At 36.0% G+C, this 22,294-nt stretch overlaps 2 protein-coding genes across 3 annotated transcripts in view; both read left to right on the top strand.

The window, feature by feature from the left end:
• The first annotated feature begins 9 nt into the window (after window positions 1-9).
• On the top strand, window positions 10-3,862 carry rrad (Ras-related associated with diabetes). The gene is made up of 5 exons (XM_066713738.1): window positions 10-171; window positions 713-1,091; window positions 1,711-1,793; window positions 2,129-2,333; window positions 2,736-3,862. The coding sequence occupies exons 2-5, from the start codon at window positions 725-727 to the stop codon at window positions 3,011-3,013; spliced, it is 933 nt and encodes a 310-aa protein (XP_066569835.1). The 5' UTR covers window positions 10-171; window positions 713-724; the 3' UTR covers window positions 3,014-3,862.
• A 795-nt stretch (window positions 3,863-4,657) lies between these two features.
• The window catches only part of cdh16 (cadherin 16, KSP-cadherin), a 49,214-nt gene continuing 31,577 nt past the window's right edge, over window positions 4,658-22,294 (top strand). The window contains exons 1-7 of one of the 2 annotated variants that reach the window (XM_066713736.1): window positions 4,658-4,726; window positions 9,693-9,788; window positions 10,973-11,071; window positions 15,795-15,929; window positions 17,492-17,633; window positions 19,884-20,042; window positions 21,795-21,991. In XM_066713736.1, coding sequence (XP_066569833.1) covers window positions 9,744-9,788; window positions 10,973-11,071; window positions 15,795-15,929; window positions 17,492-17,633; window positions 19,884-20,042; window positions 21,795-21,991 — 777 coding nt within the window. In that variant the 5' untranslated portion in view covers window positions 4,658-4,726; window positions 9,693-9,743. Of the gene's footprint in view, window positions 4,727-9,692; window positions 9,789-10,972; window positions 11,072-15,794; window positions 15,930-17,491; window positions 17,634-19,883; window positions 20,043-21,794; window positions 21,992-22,294 lie in introns of those variants that run through there. The other variant, XM_066713737.1, reaches the window with a different exon arrangement.

The raw sequence follows: 22,294 nt of genomic DNA, 5'->3' as shown, positions 1-22,294 counted from the left end.
TTCGGCAGAGCTCTCAGACTAAACTGAAACCCACACTGGAAGAGCAAGAGCCAAGCACTCTAGTGCTGAAGACTTTACACCAGCACCTCCTGGATCATTGTCTGTATTGGAGAAGACCGGGATCAGAGCAAAACTGACAAAGAAACAACCAAGACAGGATCTATCTCAAATGTATGTTTGCACTTTGAATATTGTTCAACTTATTCATCTAGTAGTAGTGAATGTTATGTCAGTTCTAGCTGTATGTAGGCTACTGTTAAATTCAGTTGGTTGCTGTTGTTTAATAGATCTGAAAACTGATACAACATTTAAGTTTTATTGTACCTACATAAATGATAAATATCTCATCAATGTCAAGAGAAAAGTGGCTTCCCAGCTCTGGGATGTGTTATAATTAGAGGCATAAAGCAAGGTCTTGTTCGAGATGAATGAGTTCAATTTAAACTACTGTTGGTTAAGCCTCTTACTTGAAAAACTACTATTAGGATTTATTAAATCAAATTACAATCTGTAGCATCAACAGGTTTATATATCACGATATTATACAGTGTTCATACCGCTCAATAACAGAGACGTTACTCCAATTATACATGGGTTTATGTTGCATTAGGCTGCTATAGCCTAGTCTGAGTGCCAGTTTTCTGCATTCAGTCCAAAGAAGTACTTCCACTTTGGCATCGACCGGTTATTAATACTCTACTATATTTGGCAGACACAGGGAAGCATGACACTCAACAAAGGCGACAAGCTGAGGCATCTGGACAAGAGGCGAGGGAGCATGCCATTCCCACTTAACCTGCAGCATCTGCACAGGAGAAGCATGCCGGTGGACGAGCGCGACCTGCAGTCCACCATGCCCTCTCTGCAGCTGGGGGAGCTGTCCAGTCTCGTCCGCTGCACCTCCTATAGCCCCGGGGAGCAGCACAGGGACAGCTGGGTCTCCGACTCGTCCGACTCCGTCATCTCGTCCGGCAGCGACAGCGATGGGCAAATTCACAAGGTGGTACTGCTGGGCGACCACGGCGTCGGCAAGTCCAGCCTGGCACGGATATTCGGTGGAGTTGAAGACGGCCACGACTGTGATGAAGCAGGTGAGATTCTGGTTCTAATTGGCTGTACATTTTCTTATTAAATCATGTTTTATTGTATTGCTCCCCACAATAAAACATGTTGAATATCACAGAAATTATGATTGATAAGTTAAACAGAAATTGTACCACAGTAAACACAAAAAATAATATTATTGCTGTGTTATTATTATTATTATTATTATTATTATTATTATTATTATTATTATTATTATTTTATTATTATTTTTTTTTTATTTCTTGTTTTACACATTCATTTGTATCACATTCAGGGTTCACAGATTATAGATTGCCCCTGTAATCATTGAATGGAGCCCACTGATTTATGATTTGTATAGTTCAGTTATTTTTAGCATCATTACTTTTGCAGGGTTGATAAGACTATTTATAGCCCAGTTGCAATGATAACCAATGGAAAAAGAATCGTTAATAGGTGATAATGCATATATACAGTCCTCTTTGGAGATTAAGAATGCTCCTGATATCAGTCATTAACAGGTGTTATCAGCCACTGCAAAGACACTCTTTTCTAATGGCTTACAGTTATTGCAATACATTGCTCGTTCAGAAGGTTGGTATCATTACAAATAATTGTAATGATTTTTCTTTGCCTTTATTCTAGGTATTCTAGGCAACACATACGACAGATCCATCCTTGTGGACGACGAGGAGGCTTCAATTGTTCTGTATGATGTATGGGAACAGGTAAGCCCATCCTGCTCAATTCATAAGAGACATTTCAAGGGACACTTGCAGTTCAATTAACACAATGATAGGTCAATTAAAGTACAACTCAATTAACAGTAACAAACTATTTCCAGGGCACATATATGTGAGAGTTATATGTATGAGTTTGGATTGTATAATTATATTAATTTGTGCAAATGCAAGATTTGTATTAGTAGTATTTACGTTATTGAAATATAATATAATGAAAGTATACAGAATGTTTGTCTTGTGGTCCCTAGTCATGCAAGAGTACCATATTTATGAAATATAGTAATATAACATAAATCCCCTTTTTGTCTGAATTTCTGCAGTATACCGGCCAGTGGCTTAAGGACCAGTGCATGACGATGGGTGATGCCTACATCATTGTGTACTCAGTGACAGACAAGGCCAGCTTCGAGAAGGCCTCAGAGCTGAGGATCCAGCTGCGGAGAGCCAGACAGACGGAGAACATCCCCATCATTTTGGTGGGAAACAAGAGTGACCTGGTCCGATCTCGAGAAGTCTCTGTTGATGGTAAGCCCCAGAATTCAACATGCTTCTTCAATAGCTGTGAAGACATTCCTCATGTCATTTTGCAGTTGTAATGACACTGGGTTCCTGCAACTGTGTTTGCGATTTAGTTTACCCGATAAGTCCCAAGCTGTCAGAGTCTGAACCTTCTCTAATAAATAATCAAAATAATGGAATTAATCAGCTCAGTAAAATATGATTAGAAAGAAGGGCAGAAAGAAAGGCCAAGAAAAGGTATTGGATTAACACATGTGCTAAAGCTAAAAGCATGAGTAAACACGTATGTCTGAAGATAGGATTTCAATATCTCTGATCTGCCTGTGATGGGCATACCAAAATGACCTTTGGGAGAGGAGGATGAAACCATCAGAAACTCATCACTTGTCCCTGTGGTTTTCTCCCCAGAGGGCAGAGCCTGTGCTGTTGTGTTTGACTGCAAGTTCATTGAGACCTCAGCCTCCCTCCATCACAATGTGCGGGACCTGTTCGAGGGCATTGTGAGGCAGATCAGACTTCGCAAGGACAGTAAAGAGGACAATGCCCGGCGCATGGCCAACAGCAAGAGGCGAGAGAGCATCAGCAAGAAGGCCAAGCGCTTCCTGGGCAGGATAGTGGCGAAAAATAACAAGAAGATGGCCTTCAAGCAGAAGTCAAAGTCCTGCCATGATCTCTCAGTTCTCTGAAGATCCCCTCAGAACTGCCTTGACTGAAAAGACCAGATGCTGTGTGACGCAAGCTTGGATTTGAGACACTAAGCGAGGACTGAGAAAAAGATATAAATATATGAATATATGTATATTTTTTGTATTGATAAAATATAATAACAAACAAAACCACAATGACAATTTGGTGGTAAAGAAATCTGCATGAAGCTTTCTACATTTTATTCTTAAAAAATTTGTTAGTTTTGTCCTTTACTCTGCCTTAACAGTACAGCTGTTCAATCTTTCCTTGTCTATATAAATTAGTATACCACGAGATACTATCAAGGCTTGTCCCTACAGTGAGTGATGGTTGCTGTAGCAGTGCCTTGATAAAAGAAACATAAGATGTTTTTCATGCTCCTTCCTTTTTGAAGGTGTGGTCACCCAGACTTATGGACTCTAACCATTACCAAGCCAACTTGGATACACTGTATGGGCAATGCTTGTTTGAGGAGAGAAATGGGAATTATAATGGAACCATTATGTTCAATTTCACAATGAATCTGTTCTTGATGAGCATTTTTACTTGAAATGTAGTACGCAGGTTCGTACTTCCACTCAGATGTAAGGAAGGATTGAGGGGGTTCAGGGCGGAGGGGGAAGGGGGAAGGGATGATAACTATAGAAAATGACAGCTGATTTTTATTGTTTTATGTTGCCATTCAAAGTCCCAAGTATGAATGAAAGAGACCGAAGCAATAAATTATACAGGTGTTGTGGTTTAACATTGTTTTAATACTGTTAATTTGCACTTCCATTTAATATTATTCAATTAATAATTTGTTATATGTTTACATTGAGATTTTATAATAAAATATTACCTTGTAACCAGTGTGAAATTTTCTGTTAGCATTGTGAAGTCTATTTACCTCTCACAAGAATACGAACAAGATAATTAAGAATCAATCTGTATGAATAAGAAAGTCAGCATATCTCTGTACATAGGTTTCTCATCTATGCAAGTGGCCTCATCTAGGAAAGAAGCATGAGGCCTTTTGGATTTTCATACACTAAACAAACAAACAAAAATACCACAGCTTTTTTATAATGGGGTTAACAGAAACATTTAATTGAGTGTATTGTTTCATTGTTGAAAATTAGCTGTGTGAATTTCCTTAGATACTCTGCTTATATTTTTGACACTTGGTGTTTTTCCCTTTATTATCTATCTTTATTTTTATTACAAAAACATGATGTTTTCTGCTATTAATTACTTTTTGTTGCAAATCCCAAATAACAATTGCTAATATGGTGGCATTGGATTCACCTCCTCAGGTTAAAGCTCAGTTAAGTTTCAGATACTTTAACTTAACTTGGTAATTGATTATGAGATTTTAGCTCCAAGAATCAAGTAAATAAGAAGACAAATAAAGGTATAACAAATCAAGATCAGTATCTAATCTAAGTATCTAATTATAGACAAATATAGTTCAAATTGAATAATTAAACTGACTATTTCATGAAAGATATGCAATAATATGTTGTATATTTATTTAAATGAACGTGTTTCTGGGAGATTTATAAGTAACCCAAAACTGCCAAGGGGAACAATGCTGGTAAGAGATTGGAGCACAGATTTCAATACAGAGTTAAACATTAAGCTGGAAAGTCATCAGAGCATTTTGTAGTCCTACATTATATTTTAAGTTATTCTCCCAGGTTGCAGAAGAGCTGGAGTCAATCAAGGTGCAGGTAGGGCAAAAGTTTTACTTCACTAATACATTTGCAACGATGTTTCCCTGAATTAATATACCACAGAATATTTTTTATTGCGATTATCATTGTATAGGTGGGAGTGATGGATGTGTGTGGGAGGTGAATTATACCTTTTTGTTTCAAAGTGAACTGTAAAGCAGTCTGTTTAGCAGGATAGAAAGAACAGGTTTGTTTCCACACAGGTTGCAATAGTAGGGGGGGGGCATCGTTTGGTGATCAGTGAGTCACATTTTTAATCACAAATCCATAGAAATTTATGTAAATTGCTGTAGATTCTGCTGGCAGTTAAGGACCACAGTTGTGGAACAGCTTGGTGCCTCTTCAGAGTCAAATGGCTTACGTGCATTAACCCCAGTAATCCAACGTTATAAACTCTTAACTGTGACTTTGATAATTTATATGTAGCTGATGTGAGACCATTGTATTAATTGTTGGATTTCTTTTTACATGGTTCACATTCCACCCACAACCCGCATCAGATGTTTTAAATGAGACATAAACATGACCTTAAATTCACCCTGGTGAATAACCTTATAGCTTGTATTTTATTTTCTCTACATAAAAAATCCACTGGTCATGTAAAGCACAGCGCCAGTTCCATGAAGGTCACAGCTTGTTAAATGGATGAAGTTTTGAAGCTGAGAGACAAGGAGAGTAGTGTGCTTAAGTGCTATGATTCACACTGTTATGTTATTATTATCCAGCCTTCTTTAAACATTAGCTTATATCAAATTAAGTGCTTTTCCTAAAACAAAGTATTACTTGTTTTTCAGGGCTAGGAATAGTTGTACTGGGAAAATTATTATAGTACTGTCACAATTTTAACCCAAGGTTCAAGCCTCCACGACCTCTAATATTCACAATAACAATCTTTAAAGTAGATACATAAATTATAATTCATAGATATTTCAGCACACAGCAAAAATGTTGTGCTGAAACACGAAGGTAATTAGCTGTATGTCAACAATCGTAATACTATATATATATATATATATATATATATATATATATATATAAACTGTATATTTCATGTTCCCTCATCAAGCCAATACTTTATGCTTATTTGTTTATTGTAAGTAAAAATTAACAACAATAACATGGCATTGAGGCAAGGAAGCAAAGAAATGTGTATGCAAATGAAATTAATATAAACTCTTGTACAGGGTTTTCAAGTTTTAATCTGTGAAATGCAACCACTCACATTAGCATCTAATCTTCATAGCTCAAAGACCAGGGGAACACTGTGCCCAGATGTCAAAGCTGAGCACAAGCAGTCAGTAATGGCTCTTATAAGGGTTTGATGAGTGCCATTGAGTGAGTGACTAGATTACTGGCACTGGGCACCACAAGGACACGCAAATTAAATCTGGATTGTCCATCTGACATTGAAGCAACTCCATGCTAGTAATAACTGCATTACCATTTATTCAAAACATACATAGGATACATAGCATTTTCAATATAGAAGGCTGTGTTGGTCCACAATTTGTTTATTGTACAACAGTGTCTCTTACAAAACCTAAATGGAATTCAGTGTTAATTGTACTAAGATTGTCTTGCCAAAACAAAAAAGACCATACTTGTTTTGATTCCCGTTGGCTGTAGTGTGTGTGTGTCATGCTAGCAGTGACAGATTAATAAACCCACCTTTCAGCTGTTTTATAGTACAGCCTTACTAGTGTTTTCTACATGCTAGTACCAGTGCTTTGTTTATACACATTTAATGGATATCATCACTAACTCTTTTGATGTATTAGATATTTGTATATATATATATATATATACACACTCACCTAAAGGATTATTAGGAACACCATACTAATACTGTGTTTGACCTCCTTTTGCCTTCAGAACTGCCTTAATTCAACAAGGTGCTGAAAGCATTCTTTAGAAATGTTGGCCCATATTGATAGGATAGCATCTTGGAGTTGATGGAGATTTGTGGGATGCACATCCAGGGCACGAAGCTCCCGTTCCACCACATCCCAAAGATGCTCTATTGGGTTGAGATCTGGTGACTGTGGGGGCCAGTTTAGTACAGTGAACTCATTGTCATGTTCAAGAAACCAATTTGAAATGATTCGACCTTTGTGACATGGTGCATTATCCTGCTGGAAGTAGCCATGAGAGGATGGGTACATGGTGGTCATAAAGGGATGGACATGGTCAGAAACAATGCTCAGGTAGGCCGTGGCATTTAAACGATGCCCAATTGACACTAAGGGGCCTAAAGTGTGCCAAGAAAACATCCCCCACACCATTACACCACCACCACCAGCCTGCACAGTGGTAACAAGGCATGATGGATCCATGTTCTCATTCTGTTTACGCCAAATTCTGACTCTACCATCTGAATGTCTCAACAGAAATCGAGACTCATCAGACCAGGCAACATTTTTCCAGTCTTCAACTGTCCAATTTTGGTGAGCTTGTGCAAACTGTAGCCTCTTTTTCCTATTTGTAGTGGAGATGAGTGGTACCCGGTGGGGTCTTCTGCTGTTGTAGCCCATCCGCCTCAAGGTTGTACGTGTTGTGGCTTCACAAATGCTTTGCTGCCTACCTCGGTTGTAACGAGTGGTTATTTCAGTCAAAGTTGCTCTTCTATCAGCTTGAATCAGTCGGCCCATTCTCCTCTGACCTCTAGCATCAACAAGGCATTTTCGCCCACAGGACTGCCGCATACTGGATGTTTTTCCCTTTTCACACCATTCTTTGTAAACCCTAGAAATGGTTGTGCGTGAAAATCCCAGTAACTGAGCAGATTGTGAAATACTCAGACCGGCCCGTCTGGCACCAACAACCATGCCACGCTCAAAATTGCTTAAATCACCTTTCTTTCCCATTCAGACATTCAGTTTGGAGTTCAGGAGATTGTCTTGACCAGGACCACACCCCTAAATGCATTGAAGCAACTGCCATGTGATTGGTTGGTTAGATAATTGCATTAATAAGAAATTGAACAGGTGTTCCTAATAATCCTTTAGGTGAGTGTATATATATATATATTCTATACTTCTTGAGAAAACTAGCAAAAACATACCTTCTCCCAACTTTGACATTTTAACCTATAAAAGGATGAATGGTGACTCATTGATTGTGATATAAAGATGATTTAACTAGTTTTTAAAATCCAATATAAGACCCAGGTTACATGGATATCCTGTCTAAGGAAATTGCAAAATCAAGCAATCAATTGGATTCAATTCATTATGAGTTAGTCAATGCCTGCCTCTTTCTCGTTCTAATTAACTCACCTCCACTGTGGCAGAAAATGAACTGCATTTGGTTGGTGACAAGTGAAGCAAGAAGAGCATTTGAAAGACACATTTTAAGTGCATGCACATGACACCCACAACCAACCAATTTTTTCCAAATAAAGGAAAGGATAAAGTTTGGTGCACCTCACAGATGTGGCACGGTGCTCTAAGTGAGGTGACCTAGCTACATGCTGAGGAGACTGATTTAGAAGACTTCAAATTTCCCTTGATAATCTGTGGAATAGCAAATAAATAATGTCCGTATGTGCAATTCAGCCAGTGTAGCAAAAACATACACAATTATGACCCTTTGAATGTTTAAATGAAATATTTTAAATAGTTGTTTTGTAACATTCCCAAAGAAAAGGTGATTCCCCTGCTCAGCCCCAAACCTCTGCATGATGCTAAACTAATGCCAACATGAATATGTAGCTGCAGAAGTAAATGAAGGGTAGGATTACATAGGAGTGGATGGGGAAGCAAGAGGATGACAAAGTTCTTATATAGCTTTTTATTTTATTTATTTTAGGTTCTGATCAGTGTTTGCTTCTCTGTGATTACCGTACATACTGTAATACCCTATTAATTCCCCATATCTATCAATCACTCCGAGAAAGAAGCGACACACAGCGCACAGCCATAACAAACCACTACGTGCATATTTACAAAAAAGCGCAGCCGGGTATAGTTTAGATGCACAGATACGGCACGGCCACTGAGCTGCAGCTGAAATTAGTATTATTATTAGTGTCTGAATTCAGAGTTCACAAACAGCAATGCACTGCCTGGTATCCGAGAAGTGTTTTGTGCATCAATGTGCTTTGCAGTATTTGCGTGTATAATCAGGTCGGACTTTTTTGCATTCAGTGTAGTTTACTAAGCTTACAGTAAGCCAACCCAGGAACAGACTTCAACCAAAGTTTGAAATCATCCTCCTTTAACCATGTCTCTCGGAAATGTTGTTCAAAATTTTTAGACAATTTATCCGCCATTCCTGACTGAACTCGCCTCGAGGTAGAGCAAGCACAGTACGAGCTGTTACCATATTGTCAATCGTTAATAAGTAGCTTTGATTGGTTGAACTCGGGGGTAAGGGGCGGTAGTAGGTAAAGTATATTTAAATACTAAATGACAGTCACTATAACCTATAGGAACAGCAGGGAGGTGGCGGATAGGCGGGGTCTAGGCCATTAGCCGCAAATTGAGTTGCTACAACCTATAGAACAGAAGGAAGTTGTATGGCGTTATCTCTATTCAAGTATTATGTTTTAGATAAGGATATTCTGTTTGAAATAGAAAGTCGCTAGATTATTAGATTTTTTTTTGTTTGTTTTTGATATCAGTATTTTTGATTGCTATACATTTTGCTTTCAATTGTTTTATTTTTGATCTCGGCATCCGTTTTTCTCAGAGGCGCTAATTTGAGCCCATAGGACAGCCTACGCCATTTGTAGTCTGTAACGAATGCATTTTTAAATTAGCGAAGTACAATATTTAAAACATACTTAAGTAAAAGTAATATTCCCAAATTTGAAAAATAAAAATAAGTACACGAAAAACCTACTCAATTACAGGAACAAGAGTAGTTGTAATTCGTTACTTTCCACCCCATGGCATACAGTATTGGTTGGTTAGCTGGAGGTGAGGCCTGGTCATTGCACTTCCATTTGTCTTGATTGTTACAGACATCCCTCCCGCAGAAAGGACGTTGCATTGTCTTGACTTGCAGGGCAGTAATGCATCTCACACAACCTGCATCTGCGTGGATCTTCCAATTATGTGTAAGTGTCTATTCAGACAACCATATTTATTCTAATTTTGTAGGGAAACGTGTAATAACATAATATGCCACTAATTGTAATGCAAGATTAACTACGATTACATTTTCTAAAATGGTACAGTTGAGTAACAAAGGAACTTCTTATGAAAGTTAGTTTTTTAATTATCCATTTCCATATATGGGTAACTGTTATGAGTAGTTTAATTACATTGTTCATAATTCTTTACTTAATGCCATATGAGGAACAGAGAAATATCTAAAAACAGATCAAAGGGAAAATGCATATGCTCTATTTTATGCAGAACCCCAAAACATTATTAAAAGAATAGAAACTGGTTTCCATAAAATGACTAACAAATATGGCACTCATACTTTTAAACTATCTTGTGTTCTGTCTACATCAAGATACAATACATTATTATTTCAGATCTAGTTAAATCAAAGTCCCAGACTGTTTATAACCACCTGGGACAGAGTTGAGAACAAGTGGTCTAAACAATAAGAAGGGCCTTTTTGTCCTTTTTATCTGCACCAGCAGTGAGTACACTCGCCCACGTTTGGCAATCCATTAATCTTTATCTGGGTACTGCAGCAAGGGGCTGTTGACTGTGCTATTCTGTACAGGAGAGACAGTGAAACGGTGAACATAAGATGATAACAAAGGGAATAAGAAGAATTCTGATAAACATAAAAAGCAGGATGCTTGGATGATTGTTCTAATTTGGTTTTAATTTGACAGATCTCTACATTGTCTAATTGTACTTTCTTCAACTTTGGTATTAGCAGTTTTCTTAATAAGGAACAAAAAAAACAGATCTCAGTGTCATGAAAAGGCTGTATTAATAGCATCATGTTAAAAAATGCCCTATAACTATTTTCCTGCATTACATTTAGATGGTATTGAAACAAATATACATTAGTCAATACTATTAATATATCTGTAGTCTAGTCTTTATTGTTAATGCATTGAGAAGGGACACTTTTTCTCATTAAAGGCTTCTTTCACATCACTGAAGTGGAGAAAATGTTTAGTTTAGTTTAATCTCATTTCTAATTTTCTTCTTTCATCCACAGTTGAGCTATTTCGGTTTTGTTGGCCTGAGAACCTACCAGGGCAGAATTAATTGCACTATATTTAAATATTTTTCATCATGAATTCTCTGTTGGCCACATTTGTCTCGGCAGATCGTGCTCTCTCAGATCCTGGGGCCATGTGAAGGAGAGGGCTTGTTGATCGGTGTGCCAGAGAACTATGATGGTATTTTCCCTTGGTATCTTAAGAAGGTATGTCAGCCTCTCTTCTCTTATTGGATGATGAGGTCCTATAGCACCAGAGGATTTATTCTCAAGCCGCTGAGAAGTCACAGAGAGCAGCATGTCAGTTTTCATTCTGCATATCCATGCCAGTGCAACTTTTCATCCCCAAGGATGTTTTTACGAGGTCAGAGGTTGTCACCAGAAGCACTCCCATTTGATACAAACAAACAAAAAAGGGTTCTCCTTTGGGGAGACTGGAATGCTGGATGGTGCACTGCATGGGTAAATACAGTGTATTACATCTCACAGTGAAACCTTGTCATGTAATGGAACTGGGTCAACCATAAATAATCTGATTAACACACAGAATTCAGGAGAAATGTAAATATCCAACAAAGTCTTTGGGTACCTTGTATAGTGAGCAATGCTCTTGCCAGGGAAGTTGTAGGAGTACAGACTGTGATAGTGGTATTGTAATACAATGCTTTTTTGGATCTCTACTAGTTCTGAAACCAACCCTGAAAACTTAATCTCATATTTCTGACTTGGGTCTGCTCCAAGTCATGTCAAAATACATAGTTTTAAATAACATAAGGAGCCCTGATCCACAACTACAGCTTCAAAATCACATTTTTAATTACATAATTACATTATGGTTTAAATCTGGTTTAATTATACATTTGAGTTGGACCATAATACTTTTAATGTGTTATCAGAGCTAAGAAATTAGGTAGCACCTTTGAGTGCTGGATTTCAGACTTCCTCACACATAGGCATATTGTGTGAATGATTAGGAGTCTGGAATTTTAAGCAGCTGGACCTCACAATTCTTACTATATCAAATGTGTGATTCCCATCTCTGTCTGTACATCATTATGTAGTAGATGATTAACAGTTATTTAAACAATAACTGTATAAGGCAGCAACTATTTATTAAACAAGTGGAGTACTGTTTACTTTTTTTTTGGCAACTATACAATTAAAGTAGGATATTTCTAAAAAATATCTAATTAAAATGTACTTGAATTGAGTCAGCAATGGGGTCTCCTGGGGAAAAGATGAAAAGGGTAAATACTAAAGTTTTTTCCTCTATTTTAAAATGCCTGAATTCATATTATTTCCTACACTAAAACTTTGATTTAGCTTGAACCTCTCTCTTACATGCCCCCTACTACCATCGCTCTCCCCTGGCTAGCATATGGAAATAATCCTTTTAATTGCAAGCTGTATTTATTGCCTTGTTGTACCTCAGTCTCATAGTATGCACAACAAGCCACCCACACAGCCTCCAGTTAGCTTTAATTGTTTAATCAACCAGATATTTATTTCTTGGCAAACCTGTGTTGTATATTGTAAGTTTATTTTGTAAGGCGTATAAAGGGTTGAAAATCTTTAACAAATTAGGAATTTGTCCTTGAAAGACGAATTGGTCTTTCTTGATAAAAATAGTCCTCTCAGTTTCTTCTGATAAACTATATAGTTAAACCTTTTTGGCCATAAACACTACAAACTCTTTGGAATAACAATGCCTTTTTATATTGCGTCAATTAATTAATTAAAATCTTTAAAGATGTCTAGGATGCTATTACACATTATATATACAAGTATATAAGTAAACTTGAAAGCTAGTGAGAATGTTATTGTTTTATTCCTCTTAATAAATACAATATACATGATTTTATTTGTAACATATGACAACTGTTTGTGTTAAATTTGACAAAACCTTGCATTCAGATACCTGTGCACTTTTGAGAAACCATCCTTCATACTCTTTGGAAAACCTGTTCTTACCATCTGTTAAAATTTCACTTTTAGATTAAAGGAACTGGAGTGTTTATACAAAAATAACAACATAATCCTGTTTCTGTAGAATTATAATAGTTTTGTAACAGTGAATACTTATTATTACATTTAAAAACACACAGTGCAAAATAGCAATTACAGCTTAAATATAAAAACACATGGTAATATTGGATGTTGTGAAACCTGGCTTATTTACATTGGTTTACAAACTAAAAGCGAACTAAAGAACATTACAATTCAGTTAGCTAATCTGTTGGAAGAAGAGAGCGCTCGTAACTTTTGCACAAAAAACAATCCATGCAAAATGTAATACTTAAAAGGACTATGGGTTTATTTTGAGTAGACAGTTGCTGGTATAATCCATGATAAACAAAACCATGTGAACCTTGTTGTTGTTGTTTTGTTCTAGGTTAAGTCAATGGAACAATGTTGCCTGATGAATAGTGATTGGATAATGTGTGAATTTTGTTAAATTTATGGATTTTATTTTTGTAAGGGGATGTACTGTATTTTACAATAATCCCAAAGGTCTACATTATATTATTATTATTATTATTATTATTATTATTATTATTAATAATAATAATAATAATAATAATAATAATAATATTATTGTTATTATTATTGTACTGATTATGACTAATGCAGTGCTTAACAAACTCTTCACTTCTCCTGCAAGGTAAAACACATGTGGTCTCTCATCATTGTCACCATGGTGACATATAGTTTGTGAACAAGTTAAATGTGTTGTTTTGTTTATTCAAAGGCAACACTGTTTAGCATTTTTGAAAAGCATACTTGCTGACGTTATTATGAAGTTGGAGAAACTGAAGCATTTAAAATAATATCAGTTGTTTCTAAAACCTACACTGAAAATACCTAGCTAACCTCATCAGTTAGGCCTTATTTGAAGTGAAAACTGTGTTCTATTGAAAATGACAGTTGCCTTTTTATGCCTACAGAAGATTATTCCAACTGCCACAGAATTAAATTGCAGAGCAGGGTATGCTTTTGAATGGCAGATGCAAGCTGTTGAAGAAAAGAGACCTTTGTGAACCTAATTTTTTCATCTTTGTACGTGTGCTGAAAGTTCAAGGTGTATTAGTAGCACTCCAACGCAAAGCTCTCTGAAAGATTAGGTAGTAATTGTCCGTACCACAGAGAGATGACAAAGTTCTGTTTCACACTGTGAGGCTTTTATGAAATAGCACTTAGGTAACCATAAAGTTTCTTACAGCTTTTTTAATGGTAAGATTTAATTTAAGTTATTTTGAACCTACTAAATGTTATGCTCTACATGCACTGCAGACATTTCAGATTAAAGGGAAGCAGAAATGGAGATCAAAAACACTTCAGCTGGACTTAAAGCGTGGCTTGTGCGAGTGGGTGGTTAATGAGGCTTGCTATAGGTATAAGAAACAAAATACATTACAGGTTTCACAGTAAAGCTTATTGGTCCTGGTTAATACATGTATATTAACTCTGAAAAGCAGAAAAGTTTATTTGGTTGTATGAGACAGGTGTTTTTGACTATGAGTTGATGCCATGTTTGAAAAGATGGATGGATAGCTCGCTAGACTTAGCTTTTAAAAATAAACTTTATTACATCTCTGTCAATCATACATATTTCACATACAACAACCCCCCCCCTCATTTAGTCCAAAGAGGAGACAATAGTATAAGCCTGTGTTGGCCAAGTACAACTGGAACACAGCTGAGCTGCCTGAGGGTATCAGGAGAATGTGCATTGCTATTCAGGCAGTCGAAGGTCACTCTCCACTTTCACATCAGCTGCAGTCACAAGGACCTGCCCAGCTTGTGTTTCACATTACACCTAGCAACACCATGGCCAAACACACAGCTGGCTTCATCAGCCCCTGTTACAATGGCTGGACTTCTGCGTTGAGGAACGTGCGCAGTGTGCACATGCAAAGCTCTCTGACCACTCCTGTTATCCACTGAAAAGCATGTGAAAGAATTCACACACATTTATAGATTGCATATGAATGTCCCATGGCCGTGAGCTGTGTGTCTGTCAGAAATTAGCCCACAGAGGGTGAAAGGAAACATAGTCATCTCAGTCTGGCATTATCTACTAGTGTTTTCATGATATCAGACTTTTGACTTCGATACTGGTGCCAGGTTATCACAATACTCGATACCGAAATGATACTCAATATTGGAAGCAATACCACAACAAAAAAACAACAAAAAGCGTATTAGCCAAAGGCATAGAAAAACCATAGGGCTTTAATTTTTCACAGCACTGAACAAAATGCTGATAACTGGGTAGAAAAATGTAAATAACTAACTATAAAAGTACAACACCATAATACATAACAGAATATACAATTTCTCTCACAAGCAGGTAATTTGTTACAAATACTTTGTACTGGATAGATTGTTTTGTTTTGTTGGGGTTAAAAAAATACCTAATTTAAGAAGCTCCGTTTTTGTGTTCGTTTCTGTTTCTTTGTGTCAGTGCTGAATTACACTTCACCCCTGCACAAATGTCCGTGTATATTTCTCTCTTGCTTGCTGTGTGCTTATTGCTGTGCCAAGCTTATTCTAGCGACCCATCTTTCTAGTTCTTAAATTGTAATCAATAAATGTTTATTTTATCTGTATTTGGTCACCTCACAGCCTCCTCACACTGGTGTTAACATATCATGAAAATATATATATATATATATTTAGGTTAACAATAATCAATAATTTACATGTCAGACAGAAATGTGCTGGACCTGTTAAAAATACTATACACGTGAAATGTGTTCTCGATTTGGAATACAATAAGCAACTTTGAAATAAACTTTGGCTTTCACTGAAAATGTGAGTTAAAAGTGAACAGCTATGTTTCCTTTGAAGTAGCAGTAGATTATAACAGAAAAGTGAATCTGAAACTAGTATGTGTTTTAGATTGATAATGGCTTCTTTCTGATTTCAGCTACATAACTTCACAAGTGGAGATTTTAATTTTACTGTGACTGGAAATGACGACGGGATTTTTGGATTTGAACAAGGATTTCTGTATGCTTCCAAACCGTTAGACAGAGAGAAGCAGCCATCCTATTCTTTAGAAGTAAGTCATTGCTTACATCTGTGTCAGAAGCACTTTTTAATTTTTAACTAACAAATATGTAATTCACTGCCAAAAAGTAACTATGTAGTGTCTGTTTGCCTTTTAGCTTTCCCTCCAATGTAAGTTTGCAGTTGGCAGTTTAATGGCCTCCAGCCTTTCTGTCTTTTAGCACTGTGAATGGAAAAACAGTTAAAATAATGTAATCAGTGCAGCCACTTACACAAAACAAAACTAAAAAATGCACCAAGTACAGGACACACAAACGTTACACAAATAAATGTCACACAATTAACATTGTAAGCTATTATTTGCCTCTTTTTTTAACACTATATGGATTATAAAAGCCTAATTAATTAGCATGCTCGACTTGTCTTCTCTTTCTGTGTTTCATAATTGCTCTTGATGGATTATCAAACACCAGGTTGAATGTATTTTAATGAAATTAATGTCACCAGCTGCAATTAAGACTTGTAGACACATGCACACATACAGAGTGAAAGCAATGATATCAGATAGCAGTGTTGAGGATTCTGTACAGAACAAGGGTGGCCAATGTGTGTGGATGACATCCTAGCTTTAGGTCTTAACTGCTGATGTGTGTAGGGTTTTACTGGGATTGGGAAATTGGTTAAAGAAAGATTATTTTTTCTGAAAGCAATGCTATGTTTATGCCAGGTTCCCCGGGTTCATTCCTAGAGAGACACATTAAGATCCAGAAGGGGTTTGTTTAAAAAAAAAAAAAAGGAATCTGGAAGCAGATTGTCCAAAGACTGCTTCTCAGAATAGCTGTGAAATGGACTGCAGATATGAAGCAATTCAACATTGTAAACTGGATAACACTATGGAGTACACTGAAGTTGGTATGGGAAAGCTTAATGACAATCAAAGAGCCAGAGCAACAGTAATTTACCAATAATTTACAATAGTGAATCATCCATATATAATATATAATGTTTTGAAAATTAGTTAAATATTGACAGTTACCAATAAACAATAAATATTGCAGTCATGACATGGAAAAGGGAAGCTATAGATCGAAGCAAGTGGAACATCTTTCATCTACATCTTTCAGGAAGTAGCTTTCATCCAGCAGTGGATTGATATAGGCTGCAGTACATCACAACTAGTGGACATATCTTTATTATTATTATTATTATTATTATTATTATTATTATTATTATTATTTCTTGGCAGATGCCCTTATCCAGGGTGACTTACAACATAAGTGCAATACAAAGTCCAAGAATACAGTTCAGTACAAGGCATTAAACATTACAAATTTAAATTTACATTAAACAGAGCAATTCAAAATATAATAATAATACATTTTACAACTTCCAATTTACACAGGTAAGTACAGTAAGTGAGGTCATACATCCTGGAAAGTAAAAGCTAAGTGCTGTCAAGATGTAAGTATTCATCCAGCATTGGACTGATAGGCTAATGGTTTATATAGATAAATATAATCTATTCTTAAACAGCTTAAACCCTTTTCAACAGCATAATGTTATAAATACAATTGCTGAAATGCCTGTAGTAGTATGTGCATTTGTGTTTTACAGGTTGTTGTGACAAAAAAAGGTGAAACCCATGGTATCTTGCAGAGTTTTACCATTGAGATCTTAGTGAATGACAAGAATGACAATATTCCAGCTTTTAATGAGGAAAGCATGGCAGGAACTGTCCAATTGGGGTTGATAACCGGTGAGTGGAGAAAAACAACTGCAGGGACTTTACAATTGGCAGATGGGTTCAACTGAGATGAATACTGGAAAATTTTAGGAGAAGCAGAGAGAATGTGGGTCATTTTGTGTCCATTCTGCTCTCTGACAGCACACGGTGTAGTGTAGACATGGTGTAGGTCTATCTTCTGCAAACGTTACATTCCTTTAAACATGATTGTACATCATTCAAACACATAATATCTGTAATAGGGGTAAATATCAGATCAGTAATACATGATATTATATATATATATATATATATATATATATATAGTAGATAGATCTTGTTAATAAGTCTACACTTGTGACTTCCATACTTCCAAAATATTTCAAGCTGAATTTAGAGAACAGATAGAATAAGGAACGTCATAACATTTTACTAAAAGCATGCCTTTTTTCTTTCATGGAATTTCTCAGTCAATGAAGTGTCAAGGATGCTTTTTGAACTAGCCCAACATGTGAAATCTTATTACATCAATTTTATCACAGACAAACATAGTCATTCATTTGTGTTGTTATCCTTCATTCTTTTGTGATGTGAGCAAAGTGCTATAAGAGAAAATAATTATGCCATACAGAGGTTGCAGTTGAAATGCATCAGAGATGAAAGAAAATGTCTATATGGCTTAAAGATCTTACATCAATGCTCAAAGCAAAAGCTGAACAGGTCACAACTGAAAAACTTTCATGAAGCAACCTTGTAGAATAAAAAATTGAACAACAGTTGACTGTCCTATTGTCATGTCATAAAATTACTTTAACATAATGGTACCGTTTTGGTCAATTGCGTAAGCTTTGTGCCTCAGGTTCTTTTATTATTATTTTGCCAATTTGAATGACATCAATCACATTTTTTAATCAAATCTTTGCACATTTGTAGAATAAAAAATAACATAATTTATGTGTCACAAGGCTTAACTTTGTTGCCAGTTCCAATCAATGGTATCTTGAAAGGTGAACACAGGAAAATATCCAATAGCAATATTCATGCCAGAGGGGACAGGTATGGCAATTGTATCTAACAATGAAAAAAACACTATATTTAGATTTTCATTTGTATAAAAGTGCAAACACTTAAATAAATAAATAATGGAACAAACATTTTAAATGTATTTGGTAGAAACATATGATACTTATATTTTTCATATACTTACATCTCCCCTTTTTTATACATTTTAAATATATGGAATCGATATTTTATTGCTATAAAGAATAATGTGAGGTTATTTTTGGCAACATATTTTCAAAATATAAAATAAACATACAGATTACAGACTAAACTTTATTTAAAATAGATTCCCTACATTTTACATAATCAAAAACAATTTTGGCATATGAAAAATATAATCATCACATATTTCCAGCATATATAAAAAATATAGGTTTATTCCATATGGTTGATAACTGAGATGCAGAATGTATATTTTACTAACGCAGTAAGAACAAAATTTCAGACTCACCCTCACAAGCTTCCTGACAGTGAAACAAAAGACCTTATAAAATAGATCATTTGAAAAAACTTTCACTAATCTGATATCAACTGTGCTACCACATTTAGAAATATTACTGTAGGTATATTATGCATCATTTAGCCTCATTACAAATAAATAAATAAATAAAAATGTATATGTTTGAACAGGTGTTCTTAAAATAGAAATGTCTGCTAGAAAGTCAAAGAGAAATGGATAAAAGGTTGAAAAAAAGATGACTGCAGGGAAATACAGCAATTAACACTGCAATTAACCCAAGTGCAGAACATCTGTCAGTCTTGGAAATCCCTACAAAATGATGATGTGATTCTGTGATTCACATCATGATGAATGTGATAAATGTGATTCTTTTTGTTTGTTTATCATGTTGACTTTGAAATCAGTACAAGATGACAAAAGCTGATTGTCTGAGGTGGGGAAACAGAAGCAGATACCACAATATCTACCTCACCTTTGTTTGTTTTTTTCACTTGTGTAATGACCATTTCAGTGCCTTTTCTGCTGTATGTGCAACAACAAGGAAACTGAAATAAATATAAACATAAGAAAACACACCTTAGACTCAGCAATTACAAAATAATGAAGGTGTTTGTGAAGTTTTGTCTTAGGTTAAATTACTGTTCTTTCTACCAAATGATTACTTTAGAAGAGCTAGATAAAACCTGTTTGTATCTATAAGCAAACCTAACTATTCAATTGTCTTTCAGCTCAATATATTGTCCTTCTTCTTGTTTTCTCAGGGATTCCATTCATGCAAGTTCATGCTACTGACCTTGATGACCCGAATACTGCGAACGCTGACCTCCGCTACAGTCTGGTCGATCAGAGTCCCAGGATCCCATCCAGCAAAATGTTTCAGATTGATGATCTAACTGGCGAGGTGTCACTAACTAAAGAAGGCAAGGGCCAAGAATGGTGCTTCATAAGTGCATTTTTTTCAGAAAGCAAGAACAGCCTAATCTGAAACTGTAAATACAGTAATTTGTGATCAAAGTTTCTTGTGCAGACAAGGCTGTTTGTAGTCATTTGCTTTATACCCTCAATGTTAAAGCCTGTGTTGTAATTTCTCAAAAAATACTTACAATACAAATTCAGCATGACTACAGAATTCTAATTTTTTGTCTTGGTTAAACACTGGGATATACTTTAGTACAAAGATGGTTTTCAAATCTAGTGATTATGACAGCAAAGACTGCAGTATTATAGCACGTAACCTTGATACTTTACGTTGAGATCTGGTAACTTTCGGACATGCTACTTCTATAGATTTACAATTGCATAAGCCAATTTCAAGACATTGATATCTTTATACAAATTGAAATGCCTTCCATCTCTCAGTCATTAATACATGATAGTGATCTGTCCTGAGCTTGTAACATTCACATATCCTTGTTTTTAGAGAACTGGAAAAGTGGTGAAAATTGAATGTGAAAATAAAAATAAGTGATTGGATGCGTTTGATTTGAATTAGTCGGTTTTATATCTTGGCTGCTTCCTTTGCATAAGTAGGATAATGGATTTACCAAACATGTCACCAAAAGCCTTTTTTACAAAAAAAGCCTTGCATTTACACAAGCAATTTATCAGTGTGCTAGAGATTATATTAAAGTTTACATTTTTCTGAAGCTATACTTTACACAAACCTTTGCACCACTCTAGACACACATATTTGTTTCTTCTCGTGTCGTCTACCCCCCTGGTTTGTTTTGGAAAGCATGAACAAATAATTTATCTTTGGCAAGCTATGGTCCAGTCTGATAAAAATTTGTTCAAGATGCTATTGTTACTGTGTCACTAATAAGTCTCTTGAAAGTTTTTCCCTAGGCTGTCAACTTCTGATAACAGGGCAAAAAGAAAACACACAAAAAAAACAATCGGGGCACTGCTGCTTCTGTTTTAGTGAATCTAGTTATGTCACTGCCCTTTTACTGCTTGGCAGGAGCTGGACAGCATTAAAGCAGAAAATTCAGCACACCCCCCAGAGGCAGCCTCCCTTAGAACTCATTTAGCAATGAAATCCGGCAAATTGCACCCTTAGTATAAATCCTGTTTAACAGCCCGCCATGATTATTGCCATTGATTGCCTCATTAACCAGGTTATAGATGATGTGGCTGTGGTTTTGCTGTCTTTTTTTTTTAAATAATAAGGCCTGTATGATGAAGAAGGCTAAATACACTGTGTTCAGTACTTGACCGCACGCGCCTTAAATTTGAACTATGACCACAATGAAAACATTTACTTTATGTCTTTAAAACATTATGAGGAAAGAAATGAATTGACAGTTAAATGAGGAGGAAGATAATACTGTTCAGCTCACTGAAGATCATCACAGAATAGTCTATTTAATCCACCTCTACAGATATGATTTACTATTAACAAAAATAAGAATGAAGTTGGACAATTGAAATCGCCTGTCATAAGATCAGTCCTTTCGACTTCCCAACCCCTCATTAAAATACAATCAAATATTCATATAAAATGAGTTTGGGGTGGTACATTAATTAATTTATCGATATATTAATTTATTTTGAGGTAAGAGAGAGAGAAAACAGTCGACCACGATTATGTTTCTGTAAATTTGTACTGATAGCACTTGAGTACCATTATAGACATCTCAGTAGGTTGACTGCAGTCTCTTTGTGTGTTCTAGGGGCTTCCACCCTGAACTCTGAGGTATGCAGTCTGTACAACCTGACAGTGATGGTCAAAGACATGGGAGGAAAACCCACTGGATATTTTTCAACTGGCACTTCCAAGGTAGATGTCACTGAAAACACATGGACCGCATTACAGCCTGTTCATCTGCAGGAGAACCTGCCCGGCCCCTATCCAAAAGCAATCTCCCAGGTGGGTATACAAACAGTGTCAAAAATTAGAATAAATTATAGTAAAACATGTTCAATTGAAATTAAGATGACAAGACAGTGTGAATATCTGTCAAACTTTTCTTTAATTAAATGTTTTTTGGTATTCTATAAAGCGCAACAGGACAGCGTTGTAAAAGCACTGGATATTGAAAAATGATTTAAATGTAAGATGCACCTGGGGGTTTCCACACCCTGGCTCACTGTTGCTCTATATTAGAACTTTCCCAGACAAGTTTTTCACGTACGGATTTCATGCCTGACCAAAACCAGGCGGCTTCCTTTT

The sequence above is a fragment of the Amia ocellicauda genome, chromosome 9 (genome assembly GCF_036373705.1).
Source record: "Amia ocellicauda isolate fAmiCal2 chromosome 9, fAmiCal2.hap1, whole genome shotgun sequence".
Taxonomy (NCBI): domain Eukaryota; kingdom Metazoa; phylum Chordata; class Actinopteri; order Amiiformes; family Amiidae; genus Amia; species Amia ocellicauda.
This window is presented reverse-complemented; position numbering and strand designations above follow the sequence as displayed.

What these genes read in the sequence shown, in the direction of transcription:
- rrad (XM_066713738.1), top strand. Translation starts at nt 725, where the DNA reads ATGACACTCAACAAAGGCGACAAGCTGAGGCATCTGGACAAGAGGCGA. An exon ending in TGTATGATGTATGGGAACAG is followed by an intron (nt 1,794 to 2,128) that starts GTAAGCCCATCC and finishes GAATTTCTGCAG; the next exon opens with TATACCGGCCAGTGGCTTAA. An exon ending in TCGAGAAGTCTCTGTTGATG is followed by an intron (nt 2,334 to 2,735) that starts GTAAGCCCCAGA and finishes TTTTCTCCCCAG; the next exon opens with AGGGCAGAGCCTGTGCTGTT.